This window comes from Giraffa tippelskirchi, chromosome 2 (assembly GCF_054371585.1).
Source record: "Giraffa tippelskirchi isolate mGirTip1 chromosome 2, T2T-mGirTip1v1.2.pri, whole genome shotgun sequence".
Classification (NCBI taxonomy): domain Eukaryota; kingdom Metazoa; phylum Chordata; class Mammalia; order Artiodactyla; family Giraffidae; genus Giraffa; species Giraffa tippelskirchi.
Window position 1 is genome coordinate 118,416,113 of NC_137276.1, and position 18,550 is coordinate 118,434,662.

General features: G+C 41.8%; 1 protein-coding gene across 2 annotated transcripts in view; it reads left to right on the forward strand.

Moving 5' to 3' along the window:
* MAP3K21 (mitogen-activated protein kinase kinase kinase 21) overlaps positions 1-18,550 on the forward strand; it is a 57,966-nt gene that overhangs the window by 31,867 nt on the left and 7,549 nt on the right. For both annotated transcript variants that reach the window (XM_081570389.1, XM_081570390.1), the window contains exons 5-7: positions 5,478-5,718; positions 15,912-16,034; positions 18,158-18,308. In XM_081570389.1, coding sequence (XP_081426515.1) covers positions 5,478-5,718; positions 15,912-16,034; positions 18,158-18,308 — 515 coding nt within the window. The remainder of the gene's footprint in view (positions 1-5,477; positions 5,719-15,911; positions 16,035-18,157; positions 18,309-18,550) is intronic.

An 18,550-nucleotide genomic window follows, 5' to 3' on the forward strand; every position in this document is an offset into this window, starting at 1 on the left:
CTTTTTTTTTCTTTTTTTGTAAGCCATTCTTAAATAGTAGACTTCTAGGTAATTTACTGACTTCCTTAGATTTTTCAGTGTTTCGTGAGTTTAAAAATTCAAAACTGATAAATGCAACCTTAGACCCTGAGCCCCTTAATAAGTACATGCTGCTGCTAAGTCGCTTCAGTCGTGTCTGACTCTGCGCAACCCCATAGACGGCAGCCCACCAGGCTCCGCCGTCCCTGGGATTCTCCAGGCAAGAACACTGGACATAGAGCTCATTTAATAAGAAATAGTGATCCTGTTTGAGTCTGTTCAGATCATATCCTCAGTGTCACGTTCAACCGAGGGCACCGTGTCTTAAAGGAACTTTCCCAGTAGCTCACCAGTAAAGAATCTGCAAGGCAGGAGACACAGGAGATGTGAATTCGATCCCTGGGTCAGGACGACCCCCTGGAGGAGGGCATGGCAACCCACTTTAGTATTTTTGCCTGGAGAATCCCATGGACGGAGGAGCCTGGTGGACTACAGTCCTTGGGGTCACAAAGAGGTAGACACGACCGAAGCAGCTGAGCACGGCACAGCAACACCATGTCTTACAGAGCTCCCCCAGGTTACGGCCAGGAACACAGGAGCGGGGCCTGCACACCTGAGCCAGCAGCGAAGAGAAATGGATGCAGAAGGCGGCTTGGGCAGTACAGGGCTGTCCTCAGTGCTGGAGGGATTTTCCAGCAGGTGAGGAAGGAAATAAATTCTGGTTGTCCGGGGTTCAGTAGTAGGAGGACTCTCAGGTGAGTGCTCCAGGCATGAAGATCTGGTCTCAACAACTTCCCAGCTCTTGGAGCTGAGCAGGAGTGCAGTTGAGCCTGCTCCAGCTGTTCTGCCCCTGCCCTCGAGGAATTCACGCAGACTGCAGGGGTGTGCACACGGGAGTCTACCAAACCGTGACCAGCCCTGCCCCCATGTTATATTAGGTCTTTAGCAGAATGCCAGAATCTCTAGCAGTCGAGCAAAGTGGTACAGACCGAGGACTTGAGCCAGACGGTCTGGCTGGGGCGAGGGCGCTGCCACTAGCTGACGGAGACTGTTCTGCCGTCCTTCCACACCCCCACAAAATGTCACAGCCATGCTGTCTCCCTCCTCGGGGTGATATGGGCTTACACGAGCGAGGTGTCCAGAGGGCTCAGGCCTGCGTGCTGCTTCCTAAGTGCTGACAAGTGTGCATGTTCGCCTTGCAACAAAGAAAGCAGTGGCTTTGACTGAAGCCGGGGCAGGTTCCTGACAGCACCCCCACCCCCATACCCAGACCAGGTGTTTGGGAAATGGGGCTCTGAGCTGGAAAATGACTGAGTGTATTACTTTTTCAGTCTTGCAGTTCTTTGAAGGATTACTATCAGTGATATTATTAATATGTTTTTAAGATTGTTTTTTACCCCTCCCCAAATGGTTTTCAGGAATTCTAAAATGAGATGCTTAATAGCAAAAGTAAAAAACATTTGGGGAATGGTAGACTTGGAGGAAAAATAAAACTTGGCATCACAGAATTTAAAATTTGGAAGCGATGTCATTAATAACTAACTCTTATTATTTTAAACTTGGTAATTATATATGAAATTGTAGGAGAGAGGCATAACCAGTGAGTTAATTCTTATCATAAGTTAAAGTCACTCAGTTGTGTCTGACTCTTTGTGACCCCATGGAATTCTCCAGGCCAGAATACTGGAATGGGTAGCCTTTCCCTTCTCCAGGGGATCTTCCCAACCCAGGGATTGAACCCAGGTCTCCTGCATTACAGGCAGATTCTTTACCACCTGAGCCACAAGAGAAACTCAATTCTTATCATATGTGGTAAGAAAATCAAAAAAGCATGCTTTAAGACTGGATGTCTGCTCTTTCTCCATGTTGAGGTCTTATAAGTACTTTCTTTACTATTGTTTGGGTTCATTTTTGCAATATCCTACAATGGTATCTTTACTTTTATGTATATATTTCTGATATATATATATATATATATGATTTCTGTGCAGTACTTTTTGAAATACAGCATTTACGGTATGTTGTGGGTCTTTGATTTACAACTAAAGAATATATAGTCTTTTTTTTTTTTTTTTGCTGGAAGGTTTCGGGTTGCCTCTTTTTTGATGGAGTCAGAAGCGCAGTAGATGTGCTCTATCTCCCTTTCTTGTTCACTGATTGCTTGAGGTGGGAGGCATCAGACTTGGAATTAATGGTCAGTGACTTGGCCGTGCTCTGTGTTATTCGGTAAGCCGTGGCCTCCATAGATACCGGTTCCTCCCCAAATTCCTGGCTTCTTATCTCTGCATGTCTGTCTCTGTACACTGGGTGTGTGCACCTGTCTTTGAACCACTATACGAAGGCCTGTCACTGTTAATGATTAACACCTAGTGCCAGGAATTTGGGTTTTCCATTACTAGAATGGCCTGTGCCAAGCAATTAAACACATAGCACTGCCTAGTAATCTCAGCGACCAAAAGAATGTTTTTGTGTGCTTCGTAATTTCAAAGAATCCAAAGGGCTTCTAATACCCCAGACTATTTTTTTTTTTTTTTTTTTTACTTTTGAATGCTTTAAAACTCATTCAGAAGGAGGAGTACTTGGCTACTTTCTCTTTGATCTTATTTTTTTCTCTTATGAAGTCTTAAGCAAGTAATTTTTTTTTTTTTAATTTATAAAGTCACTGTGCAGGGGTTTACATTTTAGTTTGAGACCTGGAATTAAAAATGTTTCTTATTCAATTACTGTAGCAATAACACAAAAAGCCTAAGTGAATTTACAGCCTTTATCTCTTCCTTATGCCATTTCATTCCACAATAGCTAATTGGGTTGTTATCTACACTCCTGAAAAGTAATATCTTAACAGAAGGGCAGACAGTAATGAGTTAGACGTTGACTAGAATGATCATCTGTCCCCAAATACACTACAGTAAAACCTCCAGTTTGAACAAACTGTAAAGCCACCAGTTAAATAATGGATTCCAGAATTGTTTTAAACAGCCAGGATTTTCTTCTTCTTTCTTTTTTCTTTTCAAGTAATAAATAGTTATTTATATTTGGCACAGTGTAATGAAGAAATACTGGTCTCTCCTTATAAATCAGCTGATACATATTAGTAGAACTGATTTGAATAGTGATTGGTCTTAAGGAAATCATTTCTCTCATCATTTTGTTTATGAAATTTGTTTAGAAAAAAACAAATCGAAGGAATGTTTCAAAGGTGAGTTTCGGTCTACTTTGGTAGAATTACCATAAGATCAGAAGTGATCCACATAAAGAACCTTTGTTTTTAGGACTCTCCTTTTTTTCTTGATATTACCTTATTTGTTTGTGGGAGGATGCTCCTCCATATTTATTTTCCCTTATGACTCCAGTCCCATGGCTCACCTCTCCTTCTTTCCATGAGCCTCTGTCTTGCAGTGTTTCTTCACATCAGTACTTTTGAGGTGGCCTCTGGAAAGTGTGGCCTGCTCATATGAAGTGTGACATGTTCACACCAAGCTTGTAGCTCTCTAAGTTCACAGCCCAAGGCTCTGCTTGAGAAGGTAGAGTTTCTCACAAAGTTTTTGGCATTAGGATCTATGCTTCCCTGGTGGCTCAGATGGTAAAGAACCCGTCTGCAGTGCAGGAGACTCAGGTTCGATCCTTGGGTCAGGTAGATCCCCTGGAGAAGGGAATGGCTACCAACTCCAGTATTCTTGCCTGGAGGAGAATTCCATGGGCAGAGGAGCTGGGTGGGCTACAGTCCATGGGATCTCAAAGAGTCAGACACAGCAGAGCGACTAACACAAACATTCTTAAGATTAAACTTGTCTGGTGCAGTGTAAATAAGTTTGTAAATGCCTTGCTTTCTATGTGAGTGCTTGAGTTATGGCAGGGTAGTCTACAAGAGAAAGCAGTTCAGCACCAAAAGAAGTATTTATGTCTCTGATAAAGAACGGAGCACTTTACAGAAATGGGATAAGAATGGGGATGTGGATTAAAAACTGTAGAGTTCTCAGTTTTACTATTGAATAATTTTTTTATAATAGGAATAAAAGTATTCTTCATAGGTTTTCTATTTCTTACCAGTTCAATAATTCTAAAACCAAAACTGAGAGGAAGTTACATTTTAATCAGTAAGTGTCATGACAGAGGGACTTTTGTTAGCTAATTCATGACATCTGTGTGTAAAGTGACAGTTTCCATCCATCCATGGGATCCTAAACAATTGTTTGTGGACTATTTTCCAGTGGCTTATCCTTTTAGAGCTGTTGCATTTTCATTTCTGATGGGCCTTCACCCGACTCCTGCCATATTAGCTTTGTTTTTCCCCTTAATCTCTCCACCACAATGTGTTAATTCCCTAAGCAAATTCTTAAATACCCTAAGGAAGTCCCTGAGGAAAGAAACCTGAACTGCTGCAGTCTTCGGTCACTAGAAGAATTTTCCTTTAAGTAATCAAGCTTTCCCTTTTGGCTTTAATGGGCCTTCTTTTTTTTTTTCCTAATTTTTATTGAAGTAATGTTGAAGTAATGTTGTGTTAGTTTCTCTGGTACAGTAAAGTGATCAGCTATATGTATACTTATATCCCCTCTTTTTTAGAGATCCTTCCCATTTAGGTCACTGAGTAGAGTTCTGGGTCCTTCACATCAGTTGCTGTGTGTTGATGTACATTTTGTGTCTCATGATTGTAAAGGCCAGAGACAGAGAGAGTCTTTACACTTGGGTGTAAAGACATGTGATGCCTCTTCTTGGGCCGTAAAACTAGAAGGGCCATGAGCAGATGAGATTGGTGGCCCACAGCTTGGCACCCTCCACACTTGAGCTTGCGGCCAGTTGCCCTGCATGCATCCCGTGGATGGGGTGCAGCCTGCCTGTGTCAAAGGACCAGCCCATAGTGCCTCAGCCCAGGCGGATGCTTAGCTGCCTTCTTGTGAGTTGGGCTTTGAAAAAGGTGGGTAAATCTTTCACAAAGAACCCTCCAGGAAGAAGGGCAGATCTGAAACCACCTGGTGAGGTACAAACCTCGCCACTTACTGATGCTGTGCTGTCACTTCGGTCGTGTCCAACTTTTTGTGACTCTGTTAGTGTAGCCCCCCAGGCTCCTCTGTTGGTGGGATTCTCCAGGCAGGAATACTGGAGTGGGTTGCCATGCCCTCCTCCAGGGGATCTTCCCCACCCAGGGATCAAACCTGCATCTCTTACATCTCCTGCACTGGCAGTTGGGTTCTTTACCATCTAGCGCACCTGGTGAGACTCAGAAGCCGGTACTTGATGATGCTAATGGCCCCTCATACAAATAAGAGCCATGGATTAAAGAAGCCATTCTGCCCCCCGCCCCACCGCCAAATCAAACAAAGCAGAAACACCCCAGAATTGCCAGATGCAGCCTGTGTGAGCCCCTGGTGAGCTGAGGTCCAGCCTGGCCTGTCCTGGCTGCGGGGAGGCTCCAGGAGGCCTGCAGTGACCCTGATCCTGTCCCCTGTCCCTGGTGGCAGGAGCTGCGCTCCCGGGAGGAGGAACTGATGCGGGCTGCCCTGCAGCAGAAATCGCAGGAGGAGCTGCTCCGGCGGCGAGAGCAGCAGCTGGCCGCGCGGGAGATCGACGTGCTGGAGCGAGAGCTCAACATCCTCATCTTCCAGCTGAATCAGGAGAAGCCCAACGTCAAGAAGAGGAAGGGCAAGTTTAAGAGGAGCCGCCTAAAGCTCAGAGATGGCCATCGCATCAGTTTACCTTCAGGTACGGTCCTGCCCCCACGTCCCCTCAGACTTGTGTGGCGTCCCTGCTGTCTACTTCTTTGTTTGATCAGAGCTGGGGGAATGAGATTTTATGACTGAGCATCTTCATCTCTTGCTTCAGTTGGTCAGAACGTAACGACCTAACGAGTTTTCACATGTGAAACAGCCTGGGAGGGAGCATATTGCAGGAGACCAGAAGCAGTGTATCTGACTGCAGGCATCCTCTCCTGTTAATGACGTTATTGTTTACTCCTTGGGAAATCAAAGCGAAATTCCTCTTTAGCTGATTGCATTGAACCAGCCCTACACAACATGGTGAAAATCCAGAACAAATACATCTTACTCAAAATACTTAAACAATCAAGAAACATAAAAGCAATGAAATAATTTCTTTGACCCCCACCGGTGGCAAACTTCTGTCTCTAATCATAATAGCAAGAAAAGTAGAGTACACTGAAAGATACAAACTCCAAGTAAATTAGCAGCAAAGAGCTGATTATTTATCTATGTATTTAGCACAATACAACAGTTTAGGAATTTGTTTTTTTTTTGAGGGGGGAATAAGTCAAATGGAACATTTAACTTTAACTTCGTACTTAATTTTTTAACCAAATCAAAGTTTGAAACTAAGGACCAGAGGTTATTTTAAGACCATAATTTAAGCGAACTTTTCATTAGTTATCACAACTGTTAGGCTACAGTTACCTTTTAAAATCTGAACATCGATTTCTTGCTTCCACAAGGAGCTGGGCTGTTATCTGGGGCACTGAGGTTGCTGTTTGCACCCTTAGCAAAGTATATCCAGTGCCTCGATGACCCGCCCACCTTCATTCAAGGGTTCAAAATCGTTGAGGTATAAAAGTGAAAGTTAAAGTTGGTCAGTCCTGTCCAACTCTTTTTGACCCCATGGACTGTAGGCCATGGAATTCTCCAGGCCAGAATATTGGAGTGGGTATTTTCCAGGGGAATACCGTTCCCTTCTCCAGGGGATCTTCCCAACTCAGGGATTGAACCCAGGTCTCCCACACTGTAGGCAGATTCTTTACCAGCTGAGCGATGAGGGAAGTAAACCAGTAATTCTAGGCAACCTTTTAAAAAATATTTTAAATCATTGTGATATAACATAAATGGATTACGAAGAACTGACTCATTGGAAAAGACCCTGATGCTGGGAAGGATTGAGGGCGGGAGGAGAGGGGACGACAGAGGCTGAGATGGTTGGATGGCATCACCAATTCGATGGACATGAGTTTAAGTAAGCTCCGGGAGTTGGTGATGGACAGGGGAGCCTGATGTGCTGCAGTCCATGGGGTTGCAAAGAGTCGGACAGGACTGAGAGACTGAACTGAAATAGATTACATGTTGGGAGAAACTAAACAGAATACAAAATAGCAAACATATGTCAGTTCATTAAGTTAAGTTCTTTGATGTTATGTGTTGTACTTTGTTTAAGGTGATATCAAATGTCCCTCTGTGTTTTGCAGTTGTTTTCTCATAGGGAAGGATGATGACAGAGCAAGAACTGGCTGCACCTGTAGGGTTGTTGTTTAGTTGCTTCTGCTAAGTCACTTCAGTCATGTCCGACTCTGTGCGACCCCACAGACGGCAGCCCACCAGGCCCCCCCGTCCCTGGGATTCTCCAGGCAAGAACACTGGAGTGGGTTGCCATTTCCTTCTCCAATGCATGAAAGGGAAAAGTGAAAGTGAAGTCGCTCAGTCGTGTCCGACCCTTAGCGAACCCATGGACTGCAGCCTACCAGGCTCCTCTGTCCATAGGATTTTCCAGGCAAGAGTACTGGAGTGGGTTGCCATTTCCTTCTCTGGGTTGCTTCAGTCAAGTCCAACTCTTTTGCCACCCTGTGGACTGTAGCTCTCCAGGCTTCTCTGTCCAGGGGATTTCCCAGGCAAAAATACTGGAGTGGGCTGCCGTTTCCTTCTCCTGGTCAGGGGATCTTCCCGACCCAGGGATCGAACCTGAGCCTCATATGTCTCCTGCTTGACAGCTGGATTCTTTACCACTGAGCCACCTGGGAAGCCCAGCCTATAGAGAATACGCAGTAAATGTGTATATATCTGTATGTATCTGTCTCTCTGTATATATATTACACCTTAGAGTGCTCTTTACAGATTCCAGTGTTTTCCTGAGATGTTTGGTAATGTTGTGGAAATTTGATTTAAATAACAGTAACAGGAGTTTTGTTTTATATAAAATATGTATACATTGTCTTATAAAGATACTACAAAATCCTTGCAGCTTGCCACGTATTGTGACTTCTTTGGTTACAGAAGAAGTCCTTAATTGATCAGAAAATTGCTGCTGTGGGGTGGTCAGAACACAGGATACATCACTGATTAAGTGGTTTGATGAGTTGAGAACTGGCTATGTGGTCCTCATTCATTTTACCTTTGACCTCTTTGAGAACAAAAAAAAGATGCTTTTCCAGATTCTCTTCTAATGTTTGCTTTTAGCCAAAGTGTAACTTGAAAGACAACTCACTGAACTGTCTGATATGTCAGACATAATTTAAAATAGTCTATTTTCTTTAAGGTAAGGCTTCTTTCTGCTTTTGATATAGACAATAGACAAACTCAGAGAGGCATTCAGTGTGAGTTTTCTTCTCTAGTCCTGAGCTATATCAGTGTTATTCTATCTATGTTGTGACCATATCACCATAATTAATATTCATTGATTCCCTGGGGAAACTTTGGAGAAGGGAGCTAATTAGAAACTGATGGAAAAGAAACTTGGGAGAAACAATTCCAGTGATTCTTTAATCTTCATGAGAGAGTGATTAAATAAAATATCACAGGAGTCCTGGAGTGGTTCTTCTCAAATTTTACTTGGCTGAAACCTTGCATTTATTCAGCACAAAGTGAATATATTTGAATATTTCTGTTGGATTTATATCTTTCCTGCATAGTACTAGTTCCCTTTTCTGTTTGTGAGAATAGAGGGGTCATTTTAGTCACATATTTTTTTTACCTCATGCCACTTAATAAAAGATTCTAGTTAAAACATAACCCCAAAATCTCTTGCTATAATCCTAATCCATTTTAAAGGAATGAAATGCAGTTTCTGTAATTTAGGGTGGTAGTTACCTCCTCTTCCCACAAGATGGTGCTACATCACTGTGACACTGGTTCGGTTCAGTTCAGTCGCTCAGTCGTGTCCGACTCTTTGCGACCCCATGAATTGCAGCACGCCAGGCCTCTCTGTCCATCACCAACTCCCGGAGTCTACCCAAACCCATGTTCATCGAGTCAGTGATGCCATCCAACCACCTCATCCTCTGTCGTCCCCTTCTCCTCCCGCCCCCAATCCTACCCAGCATTAGGGTCTTTTCCAATGAGTCAACCCTTCGCATGAGGTGGCCAAAGTATTGGAGTTTCAGCTTCAACATCAGACCTTCCAATGAACACCCAGGATTGATCTCTTTTAGGATGGATTGATTGGATCTCCTTGCAGTCCAAGGAACTCTCAAGAGTCTTCTCCAACACCACAGTTCAGAAGCATCAATTCTTTGGCGCTCAGCTTTCTTCACCGTCCAACTCTGATATCCATACATGACCACTGGAAAAACCATAGCCTTGACTAGATGGACTTTTGTTGGCAAAGTAATGTCTCTGCTTTTAAATATGCTATCTAGGTTGGCCATAACCTTCCTTCCAAGGAGTAAGCGTCTTTTAATTTCATGGCTGCAGTCACCATCAGCAGTGACACTGGTACCTCTATGGAAATTCATTAGAATCCCCTGACTCTACAAGCCACCTCACCAACACATACATACACACACACACACACACACACACACACACACAGAGTTTACTTACACAATATCCCAAAGTAGGACACACATCCAAAGATCCACAAAAAAGAATTAGAACTATAAAAACAATTATTTTTCTCCTTCAGTAGTTTTGCTCAGTGGAGAAAGCAATTATTTGTACCTTCAAGGGAGTTAGTGGAGTCCAATATTATGATCTGTTAGAAAATACTTTGAGTTACCAGATTTTAGTACTATTTCATGGTACATTATTAAGGAAGAAACGGCTGGTAGATGACAGATTGGAGGGTGGTGTTACTTATTTTCCAGCTACAAACTACTTAAATCCCTTTTGCAGGAATTCTTCCATGTCTATCTAGCTTAAAGAATTTCTTAGAAACGTATCTGAGACTCCTACGAACTGGTTCTTAATATGTATGCCTGCATTTAGATCTTTAATCCATTTTGAGTTTATTTTTGTGTATGGTGTTAGGAAGAATTCTAATTTCATTCTTTCATGACAGCTATGTGTAAAAACTGGACAGCTATGTCCATTTTTCCCAGCACCACTTATTGATGAGACTGTCTTTTCTCCAGTGTATATTCTTGCCACCTTTGTCAAAGATAAGGTACCCATAGGTGTGTGGGTTTATCTCTGGGCTTTCTATCTTGTTACATTGGTCTATATTTCTGGTTTTGTTCCAGTAAAACTCACTAATAGTAAATAACAGTTGAAAATAAGAAAATTTTAAAAGACTTCGTTCCTTTTTTTTTTTTTTTAAAGAGATGGTCAAGATAAGATAAGTGATCCAGAGAGCTCTGGTCTCAAGGCACAGGGAGCAAAAATCAGGTTCTCCTAGTAGGAGGTATTCCCTTAGGGCAAGAATTCTAAGAGATATTTTTTCCTTCAAGCTTTCTGTACTGTTTGGGAATTAAACTGGTTGGGGGTCAGTTAACCTTCAACTAGCATTGTGTACTCAATTGGTACAATTGAAGTTTCATAATTTTCATAGATACCCCCTTTTCTTTTCCTTTTAATTGTTTTGAAAATTGGTCAGCCAGTGTAACAAGGGCATTGTGTGTGAGCAACTTTCACACACACACACACATCAACCTAGATTGTCTGTTTGACTAGAGTAGCCAAATCCTCACCTAAGCCTTCTAAAAAGGTGGAGTTAAGCAAAGAATCATTTTGGTGGTTAGAGAATGATTCAGATGACGAGCCAGAATATTGCTTAAAAATTCTTTCAAAAAATTGTTATTAAATGTGAGTAATTATCTAATTATTATAATTTTTTCCTTCATAATCACTGATGGCAGCTTTAAATCTTATGGCTATTTTTAGCTAGGATGATTTATTGCTGGAAAACTCAAGTGTAATTATTCCTGTTGACAATCCTGCATAGCTACCTAATAAGGAAGATGAATGCTTATACAATGAGGCAACATAATCTAAGAGTTGGTAAATTCAATTGTGTGCGGTCTTGGAACTTGTAGAGAGAGAAAGAATGGTTGTGGCAAATACATTTATACTGTGACCACTTTATATCACTCCTTCTGTATTATGTTTGTTTTGAACCCAAGTTGTGTTTTTAGAACATGTAAAACAGATCCAAGAGGTTTTGAAACTTTCAGGGGTTGGTATGTCTGTAAAGCCATGGTTTTCTAACTTCAACCACTTCACAAGTGCCAAAGGCCTGCCACACTCACCTGCCTGGCGTGCGTGAATGTGAGCAAGTATGTGTGTGTGCCTAGGGATAGAAGGCAGAAGCCCCAAAAGGACTTTTCAACAAATACTGCAACTTTTAGTGTAAAATGAGAATTGCCACTGAGCCATGTCAGTGTCCTTCATGAAACATAAATATTGCCAGTGAAAATATACAGGCTTAATCAAAAGCCTGTGGACCACATGATAACCTGCCATGAGCAGGTACCTTGAGAACAGGTCTAGCAAGCAGTCCAGAAAAACACTGGACATCAGCCAGGACCCCTTAACAGTTCAGCCTGAGTTTTCTTCAATCTGTAACTGGGACAGAATCAACTTTTCTCTGTTTCATAGAAACAGGATGTTTATCATAAAGAATGTTTTGTCTATGTTTAAAGCACAGAGTGCTTTTTTTTTCCCCTGAGTACAAGTTTTTAGTTTTTTTTCTGAAGACCAGAGCACTCTGAATCTTAGGTATTATTAAGATCCAGTCTTGTGCCTTTGCAACTACCCTTGGCCTTAAAACCTTCTGTGGTGGCTCCCTGACCTGTGCCCGTCGTCTCTTTGCCCATCACTTGTTCTTCATGGTTTGCCATTCAGATGCTGTGGCCTGGTTCTGTTATTCTAGTTCTGAGGCCTGCAAGAGCATGCATGCCTTCTCCTCTGGGCTGCAGGCTCCTCTCGCAATAAAAACTTCCATGTGCTTGTATGTATGTGCTCAATTGTGTCTGACTCTTTGTAACCCCATGAACTGTAGCCCACCAGGCTCCTTTGTCCATGGGATTTTCGAGGCAAGAATACTGGAGTTGGTTGCCATTTCCTACTCCAGGGAATCTTCCTGACCCAGGGATCAAACCTATGTTTACTGCAGCTCCTGCATTGCAGCTGGATTCTTTACCACTGAGCCACCGGGCTAGCTGAACCTTTATAAAGCTCTTTGGTCTAAATTGTTTCATATCTTTGGGTGAGAATATTTCTTTCTTTTCCTGTATATTTCCCTTCCCCCTAGTTCAGTTAGACATCTGTTCTGATGAACTGTTTTCTTGCATCAATTCTTTCCCTTTCTTAAGCCACTTTGCCTGGTCAGATCATGCTTTCTCAGATGGTAGGGGGACAGAGCTCCCATCTGGCACTTCACTTCCATCTGCATTGTCTTCAAAACATGATCTCTGCCCTCATGAATAGTGTAACCTCAAACAGAGAAAACACTCATTCAGCAAAGATTTGCTCAGCATCTTTCCTCTGCATGGCTCTGTGCCCATTTGGGGGAGATGTTGCAATGATGGCAACTGACAACCCTCCCAATAGAGAACTGACTGTATTGGAGGGGGTGAGTCTTAAACTAATAATTAAACAAATGTTCTTTTGTTTTGGCTGTAATTATTAACTACTGTGAAGGAAAAGTCATGTGACAGTGATTAGTGGAGCGATGTCTCCTGGTCTAAGGCAATCACAAATAGCTTCCCCAAGAAGAAAAATTTAAATTGAGACTCAAAGTAGGAATTTGCCAAATACACAGTCTGGCATGCATGCTCAGTCATGTCGGACTTTTTGCAACCCCATGGACTATAGCACATCAGACTCCTCTGTCCATGGGATTTCCCAGGCAAGAATACTGGAGTGGGTTGCCATTTTCTACTCCAGGGGATCTTCCTGACCCAACCAGGGATCAAACCCACATCTCCTGCATTGGCAGGCAGATTCTTTACTGCTGAGCCACCTAGGAAGCCCCACCAAATATGAAGGGAAGCCAAAGAACAGGCAGGAAGCACATGGGAAGAAGTTTGGTTTCTTTCAGGAATTGAAAAAAGACCATTATGGCTTGACTCTACCTGCTGGCCCAAATTCAGCCTCCCACCTCTTTCCTGTAGCCCACAAACTAAGAACGGTTTATACACTTTAAATACTAGAAAAGAAGATTTTCTGACCCCTGAATCTTGCAGGAAAGGTAAACTGCAGCATCCATAGTAGCATTGCATTGGAACACATGCCTTTATGTTTTTGTTGGAATGCTTTTCCTGCTCTGTCAGCAGACCATGTGGTTCATAGAAACTGCAATCTTTACTGTGTGGTACTTCTTAGGAAAAGCCTGCTGTCCTCTGGTCTAGACCATGATGAGTGATGGAAGAACAGAGGTGACACAAACAACCCAGATCAGATTTGCAGGGAATTAGAGGGGATGTTATGATTTTGACCTATAATTTTAAGAATGATGAGAACCCTTCTAAGGACTTTAAGCAGGGAATGACAAGCATGTACCTGGAGACTTCCCTGGTGGTCCAATGGTTAAGGATCTGCCTTCCAGTACAGGGGATGTGGGTTCAATCCCTGGTTGGGGAACTAAGATCCCACACGCCCTGGAGCATCTAAGCCTATGTGCCACAACTACTGCATCCATGCTGCAGCAGAGACCCGCACAGCCATAAATAAATAAGCAAGCAAGCCTCTGGCTGTTGTGAGGTAGATCAGAGGGGTCAAGTGGAGTTGCTGGAAGATAGACCAAAGGACTGTAGCAGCCTCATCATGAAATGATGGTGGTGGTGGAGATGGAGAGAACAAGAAGTGTCTTTGATGTGTGTTGAGTATTTTTTATGCTTACATGCTTAGTCACTCAGTCATGTCCAGCTCTTTGGACCCTATGGACTGTAGCCCACCAGCCCCTCTGTCCAGGGATTTCCCAGGAGAGAATACTGGAGTGCATTGCCAGTTTCCTTCTGCAGAGATGGAACCCGAGTCTCCTGCATTGGCAGAAGGATCCTTTACCACTGAGCCACCTGGGAAGCCCAAGTATTTTCTGTTTCTTCTTTGTATTTAATTCTTCCTAACTGTCCTGTGAAGTAGGAATCATTATTTTTTCCATTTTTGTCCATGAAGATGCTGTGACTTACAGAGATGAAGTTACTTTCCCCAAATTTATGTGGCTAGTAAGTGGTAAGTTGGGCTTTACATGTGGAGTTTGCTGACTCCAGAACCTGGAATACAAATTTCTCAACAGTAGCTCTAAGAAGAATACAGAACAGAATTTACAAGATATTTTATGTTTGATTGGATGTGGAAGGTCAGGGAGAACACAATATCAAGGAAAGCTTCAGATTTCTAACTTGAGTAATTGGATAGCTGTCTTGCCTACCAAATTTGAACTCCTCATTCAATACCATGTGTTTCTTTAAAGTATAATTATTTTATACAATAAGGTAAATTATAGCTTTCTTGCAAATGTAAAATGAACCTGTCAAATATTTTATTTAATTAATAATTAATATTGATTAATTAATATTAATGGGGAACCAGTGAAAACTGGTTCACATGGGAATTTGAGGAGCTTAGTATTTATGGTCAATTTACTAAAGAAATCTTAACATTCGATTGCTAGGCTAAATACAAACTTGGTTAAAGCCCAATTTGGCAATAAATAATAACCTTTGGGATTTTCTTTCATACCAGGCAAAAACTATTTGCATCATCACCAGACAAAATCTTCAAGTTAACCTCTGTCTCTACTGAATTGTAAAAATAGCCCCATCAATCGAAAATTAGAGGTTAAGCTCGACACCATGATGAAAGAACACCCAGTCATTTCTTTTCCCTGCTTCTAAGTTTTCAATACTTTTTCTGACAGTTTACAAAGTTTTCTTTCCTCTGGTAATATTACTTTTCTTTCATATGTTCCCATAGTTCTTGGCATTTCGTCTGGCATGACAGCTACCCTGTATCACAGTTAGATAATAGTAACCATCATTTGTAGGTACCTTAGCCACAAAACGCTTTTAACTTTAGGCTGGGGGAGTTTCACTTGACCCTGACTGGGTCCGAAGATGAAACTGACAAAGCCAAATCAATAGGGGAAAAGCATAAAAATGTGTTTAATGTAAGTTTCTGTGACATAGGAGCCTGCCTAAGGAAATGAATACCCCAAAAAAACAGACCTGAATATTTCCATGCTAGGTTGATGAAGAGTGAACCGTCTTGTAGAAATGTAACAGGTTAAGGAGTAAATGTGGCTTCCTTGGTGGCTCAGTGGTAAAGAATCTGCCTGCAGTTTGATCCCTGGGTCAGGAGGATCCCATGGAGGACGAAATGGCAACCCACTCCAGTGTTCTTGCCTGGGAAATCCCATGGGCAGAGGAGCCTGGCAGGCTACAGTTCATGGGATCACAAAGAGTTGGACATGACTGAGTGACTATAAACAACAACAAAAAGGAGTAGATGTTGGAGTAGCATGTTCTGAACCCCACATAACATACGTTTTATGTTTTAATCACCACGGCAACCCCGTGGTGGTGTCTGCTGTACTAGACAAAAGCCTTGGAAACCGACTTCAAGAGGCTCCTTGCTGGTTTGGGGTCCATAGTTAGTGACAGAGCCAGGACCCATTTAACCCAGGGTGTCTCCTCCTTCAGTCTCGCTTCAACTGTGTCAGACTGAATGAAGGTAATTGTTTTTCCCAGAAGACTGTTGGGTTCTACAGATACTCAGTAATAGTTCATTTCCCTGTGAGTGTGTGTGTGTCTCAGTGTGCTGCCTAATGTATCAGGATTCCGAGTCATTATTTATGGACTTGAATCCTGAATGAAAGAGAAGAAACCAGGAACAGACTCTGAGACATACCATATTCTTACTGTCTGGCAATTTCTGTTTTTATTGCCACATACCAAAAACGGGGCTATGAAAATCACCTAAAACCATCAAATCTCAGTTCTCTTTTTTTTTCCCCATGTGCAACAGACTTCCAGCACAAAATAACTGTGCAGGCCTCCCCCAACTTGGACAAACGAAGAAGTCTGAACAGCAGCAGCTCCAGCCCACCCAGCAGCCCCACAGTGATTCCCCGACTCCGAGCGATACAGCGTAAGCTTTCTCCCCCTTGGGGTCTTCTGGGTGGGTTTCTGTCACTATTGGACTTGGATTCAACTTAAAGCAGACATGTTTTTATACCTGGTTTCTAAGCATGTGAAATACAGGAAGTATCATGACTATTTGGAAATCAAAATTTTCTTCTTAGTCTCATTTTCTTATTTTCACAGTAAATGATTTTTTAGACTCTACACAATTGGTGATGTTACCAGGCCACAGAGTAGAAACTGAAATAAGATCTCGAAACATTTTGTGAAACATGTACCTGCAACGTTTATATAACCTAATTATATCAGTAGCATACTTGTGGATATTTTGAAAACTGAAATCCAGAATTTGAGGTTACTTCCAGTTGTTTTGTAAAGAAAACAGTATTCTGTTTTTTGGGATTTAGCTCTCATTTTGTGTGTATTGACCAACCTAATGCACATGGCCCCCCATGTTAGGGTAATTCGACTTAGGGTGTTTTGACTTTATGATGGTTTTAAAGTGATTCACATTCAGTGGAAACCATACTTTGAATTTTGATCCTTTCTGAGGAGTGATGCAAGGCACCATTCTCCCTCAAGATGCTGGGCTCCCAGTCAGCCCTGCCATCATGAGGAGAAATAAGCCATAGACTCACAACTACTCTATTTTTCACTTTCACTACTGGATTCAATAAGCTACATGAGATATTTAACTTTATTATAAAATAGGCTTTGCACTAGATGATTTTGCCCAATTATAGACTAGTGTGACTGTTCTAAGCGGGTTTCCCAGGTGGCTCAGATGGTAAAGAATCTTTCTGCCACGCAAGAGACGCGGGTTCATTCCCTGGATCGGAAAGATCTCTTGGAAAAAGAAATGGCCTCCCACTCCAGTATTCTTGCCTGACAAATCCCATGGACAGAAAAGCCTGGAGGGCTACAGTCTGTGGGGTCACAAAAGATTGTACACAATTTGGCAGCTAAACAAACACAGTAACTCTTCTAAGCACATTTTTTTAAATTATTTATTTTAATTGGAGGCTAATTACTTTACAATATTGTAGTGCTTTTTGCCATACATTAACATGATTCAGCCATGGCGGTACATGAGCACATTTAAGGTGGGCCATGTTTGGTAGGTCAAGTGTATTAACTACATTTTCAACTTAGGATGGTTTATGGGGATGTAACCCCATCATAAGTCGAGGAAGATCTGTCCTTCAAAATACCACTTAGTATTTGGTTTTAGAGTGTTCAGCCTAGTGGAAAAAATACATAAACTAATTCATCAAGCTGTGTGAGTTTCAGTTAGACCCAAAGTGTATATTTTTACCCCTGTGTAGATATGTCATAGGAGAAGGAAATGGCAACCCACTCCAGTATTCTTGCCTGGAGAATCCCAGGGATGGCAGAGCCTGGTGGGCTGCCGTCTATGGGGTCACACAGAGTCGGACACGACTGAAGCGACTTAGCAGATATGTCATAATGTTTTCAGCTGTGTGTTTAGCACCTCTAGTGTGTGACAGGATTGCTTTCTAAGTGTGTAGTAATAACAGCCACTCTCCCCATGATTCTCAAGGAGAGAGGGGCTGGGGGAGGAGGCGGTTGTGTGTCAGCAACAGGTGGAGGTCAGACGTGAATGTAAACTTCCCCACAAGGGAATGAAATAAGGCAAGATGTGGGAAAACTTGCATATGTTCAGATTTTAAAAGGTAATTGTAGCCAAACAGTTGTGATGACTAATGAAATAGTGGCTGAAATTACAGTTTGAAAATAGACTTCTGTTCCTTAGGTTCTAAACTTTGATTTGGTTAAAAAATTAAGTACTAAGTTTAAGTTAAATGTTCAATTTGCCTTTTTTTTCCTTCCAAGTAAAATGAAATCCTAACTATTGCATCATGTTGAATGCATAGATAAAGAAAGAATCAGCCCTTTATAGCTACCTCAAATTTGTATCTTTTACTTTTCTTACTATTTTGATTAGAGACAGACATTTGCCTTGAGTAGGGTGAAAGAAATAATGTCTTCATTGTTTTCATGTTTCTTAATCATATACACACTTTGAGTAAGATAGTTTTACAACTGATTCGATTCATTCTAAAACTTAAAAAAATTATAATTGGTTAATGAGTGATGCTCTCTGTTTAGTGACCTCAGATGAAAGCAATAAAACTTGGGGCAGAAACACCATCTGTCGACAAGAAGAATTTGAAGATATAAAAAGGAATTTCAAGAAAAAGGGTTGTACCTGGGGTCCAAATTCGATTCAAATGAAAGAAAGAACTGATTGCAAAGAAAGGTACATGTGTGACATCTGGTGGTATTTCAGTGTGCACTGTAACAAAGAGCAGGGCTTTTTTATTTATTTATTTTTTAGCAGGGCCTTTTAAATGTTGCATTGGCCAGACTTACCTTTTAAACAGCAATTAGAGTAATACAAAAATACCTGAATATTAAGTTAACTTCTAGGATGAGCTTATCACACTAAATTAATTATTATTTGGTTAAGCAGTTTAAAAATTTTTTTCTGTTTCATGTTAG